The 2,957-nt window shown below is 66.1% G+C and overlaps 2 protein-coding genes across 2 annotated transcripts; one reads left to right on the forward strand and one right to left on the reverse strand.

Annotated features, from left to right (window-relative positions):
- Positions 1 to 73: 73 nt before the first annotated feature.
- Positions 74 to 1,322, forward strand: AMSG_06998 (uncharacterized protein; the record flags this gene model as incomplete). Its single annotated transcript, XM_013901035.1, has 2 exons — positions 74 to 378; positions 425 to 1,322. 2 exons carry the CDS (start codon positions 74 to 76, stop codon positions 462 to 464), a joined length of 345 nt encoding a protein of 114 aa, XP_013756489.1. The 3' UTR covers positions 465 to 1,322.
- On the reverse strand, positions 560 to 2,874 carry AMSG_06999 (uncharacterized protein; the record flags this gene model as incomplete). The annotated part of the gene is made up of 2 exons (XM_013901036.1): positions 560 to 2,766; positions 2,823 to 2,874. 2 exons carry the CDS (start codon positions 2,872 to 2,874, stop codon positions 587 to 589), a joined length of 2,232 nt encoding a protein of 743 aa, XP_013756490.1. The 3' UTR covers positions 560 to 586.
- Between the last annotated feature and the right edge of the window lie 83 nt (positions 2,875 to 2,957).

Below are 2,957 nucleotides of genomic sequence, written 5' to 3' on the forward strand. Positions count from 1 at the left end.
GCAAACTACTCTTCATACCCCTACCACCCCCACCCCCCCCCCCCCCCCCCCTCCCCCTCCTCCTCCCTACTCCATGTCTTCTCCCCCCGCACCCGACACCCTTGTGCCAAAGGCCGACAACGAAGCCGTCGAGGCCGACATTGCCACCATGCTCGGTGCACTGGTGGTGGCACTCGAGGGGAGCAGCAGCAAGTCACTGGCTGGCCTCGCCCCTGCCCCACCACCAGCCCATCCGCACGCACCGGCTATGGCGGCTCTCTGTGTGGCGCTGTTCGGCTCAGCGGCGCCCGTCGCCCGTGACTCGGCCCCGCATGCTGTTCACGCCTCGCTGCTCCTGGCTGCTGGCGCTCTTGGCCTGCCGCACGGCGCGCTGGCAACGTCGCCGCTCCCGCCACACGATCGGTCTCACGCCGCTGTCCTCGAGTGGGCGCTGCTGCGGCGGATGGTCGACGTGGTCGGTGTGAAGCTCGAGGGCGCGCTGGTGCTGGACGTGGCTGGTTCGGACTGTGTGTCGGCGTACATGGCCCAGGCCGAGCTGGGCAAGATCCTGGCTGGAGGCGAGGGTTGAGGCGGGAGTCAGACGTATTTACAACGGCGAGCCGGTAGACGCGGAGGCCGACGGCGATCCGGGCGAGATGCGGGCGGCCATGACCTGGGCCACAAGATTGTTGAGCGTGCCGACCCACTCTGCCAGCTCTTGCTGTGACGAGGCCGAGAGGACAATGTCCTTGGCGCGGTCGCCTGCGCGGAGGCCCAACTGGAGGACAAAGCAAAAGTCGCGGTCCTGGGCGCCATCGGGAATGGAGACACCGGCAAGGGCAGCGAGCTCAATTGTTCCGCGCGGCTCGACATCCTGTGCGCCCACAAAGTAGTACAGCGTGTTGGCCTTGAGAACAAAGAACCGCGGCTGCCACTTCTTGCCTGAACGGCCGCCGCGCTTGTGAAGGATGCCCTCGAGGAGAATCGGCGTCGTGTCGGTGGCGTAGTCGGACGAGACCTTGGCCGTCAGCCGCTTCTTTTTGACCGAGTCCACCATGCGCGAGATGGAAGACCGCCGGAGGTTGCGGAACGGGCAAGGCGCGTTGGTCCGCGCAAAGTCGCGGGCAGCAGCAAGGAGCGAGGTGTACCACTCGAGCGTCACGTCATCGCTCTCGCCACGCACAAAGTATCTCGACTTGGTCTCGTTGTCGACCAGGATGATCGACGTCGCCTCGCGGTTGACGTCGCCCGACGCGTCGAGCTCAACGACCGAGCCGGCGAGGTGGATGCATCCTTGCGGCTCGCGGTCGCCAGACTTTTTGTAGTAAACAAAGTGGTCGCGGTTGAGGACACAGTGCCGCGGCTGCCATGAGCCCTTGCGGAAACCGCCGAGCTTGAAGAGTGTTCCGACCTTAGAAGCGGCCGCCTGGACGTTGAGCGACACCGCGCGAGTGCTTGTCCGCTTTGCCGCCACACCTGCTGCGACTCCCGCGCTCGGCGACTCCGGCACCGACGCCGACGAGCCTGCCCGATCGCGGCTCGCGGGCTCACCCGACACCACGACTGACGGCGGCGGCGCCGGGCTGGAGCTTGCCGGTAGGAGCAGCTCCTCGGGCAGCGCAGTAGCGCTGCTGCCGCCGGCGGGCTCGCCGAGAATTGCCAGCAGGCCACGGAGTGGGGTGATCGGCGGCGATGGCGTTCGTAGCAAGCCACCGGTGAGAATCGACGTCGCTTGAGTCGACATCTTTGACTCGGGCGAACAGTGGTCAAGGCAGATGTACCCGTCGGCCATCGTCATGCCATCACGGAGCATGCCCGACCACGACCGCAGCTCGGTGGCGGCCGGGTCGAGGCCGTGGACAAAGGCCTGGAACTTGCGGCAGAGCTGTGGTGTGACCATGGCGCGCACGTCGTCGGGAGTCGTCGCCTCGGGCGCCACGCTCACTGCCCGCAGCGCGAGAGCCATGGCTTCCGGATACGCGCTGCTCGCCTGCTGCACCAGCGTCGCCACAGCGCGTCGCAGGTGTCGGAACACCGACCGCCGGTGGCCAAACAGCATCAGCTGAAGCTCGACCTGCTGCTGGGCCGGCTGAGCGAGGCCATCAAATGCTGTCAGATCCATCTTGTCCGGTGTCTCTCGCGAGGTCTGGCCCACAATCAGAATGTTGAGCCATGCAATAAGGAGCGGCGCAAAGGTGATCACAAACTCGAGCGGCTGCACAACCGCATAGCCCTCGGAGAGCACGTCATCTTGTGCTGCCGAGCCCATCGCCGTAGCAAAGTGCCATGGCACTGCCTCGCAGAGGAAACAAAGCCGGAACGTCCGCGCATCCCATGTCTCGGCCCGCAGCCAGTCCTGTGACATGGCGTCGGTGACGAGAGCAAACAGATGCGGCGTGTCCGGAGCGGCGCTCATGAACGACTGTGTGTACGCCTGCACGAGTCCGGCGTAGCCGTCAAGCACCACTTCGCCACCGCTAGCCACCACCGAGGCCCGAAAAGACTTCTTCCGCTCGTTTCCGATGGCCACACCCTGGCCGACCTCAAGCGAGTCTTTGCTGCTCTCGCCAGCAGCACCGGCACCTGGCCCATCACTTCCGCCAGCCGCCGTCGTTGCCGCCGTCGTTGCCGCCGTCGCTGCCGCTGCCACTGCCGCAGCCGAGCCTGCTGCAGTGATCGACTCTTTGCCAGTCCGCTCGGGCAGAACCTGGAAGAAGGCAAGCGGGATGAGGCCGCGGGCACCGGTGGCCACGGCCTCGCCCACCGCCCACTCTTTCCCGTCGTCGCCTGGCAGCGGTGTCATGTACACCCTGTCGGACCAACCAAGCCCAGACCAGCCGTACCCATGGTCATACCCATGCCCATGTCCGTACCCATGCCCATGTCCGTACCCATGCCCATGTCCAACCCCCCATGCTTGCCGTAAGTCGTACTAAGCCCACCCGCCCCCTCCCGCCGCCGCCCCTCCCTCCCCCTCC

Source organism: Thecamonas trahens, assembly GCF_000142905.1.
Source record: "Thecamonas trahens ATCC 50062 unplaced genomic scaffold supercont1.32, whole genome shotgun sequence".
NCBI lineage: Eukaryota > Apusomonadida > Apusomonadidae > Thecamonas > Thecamonas trahens.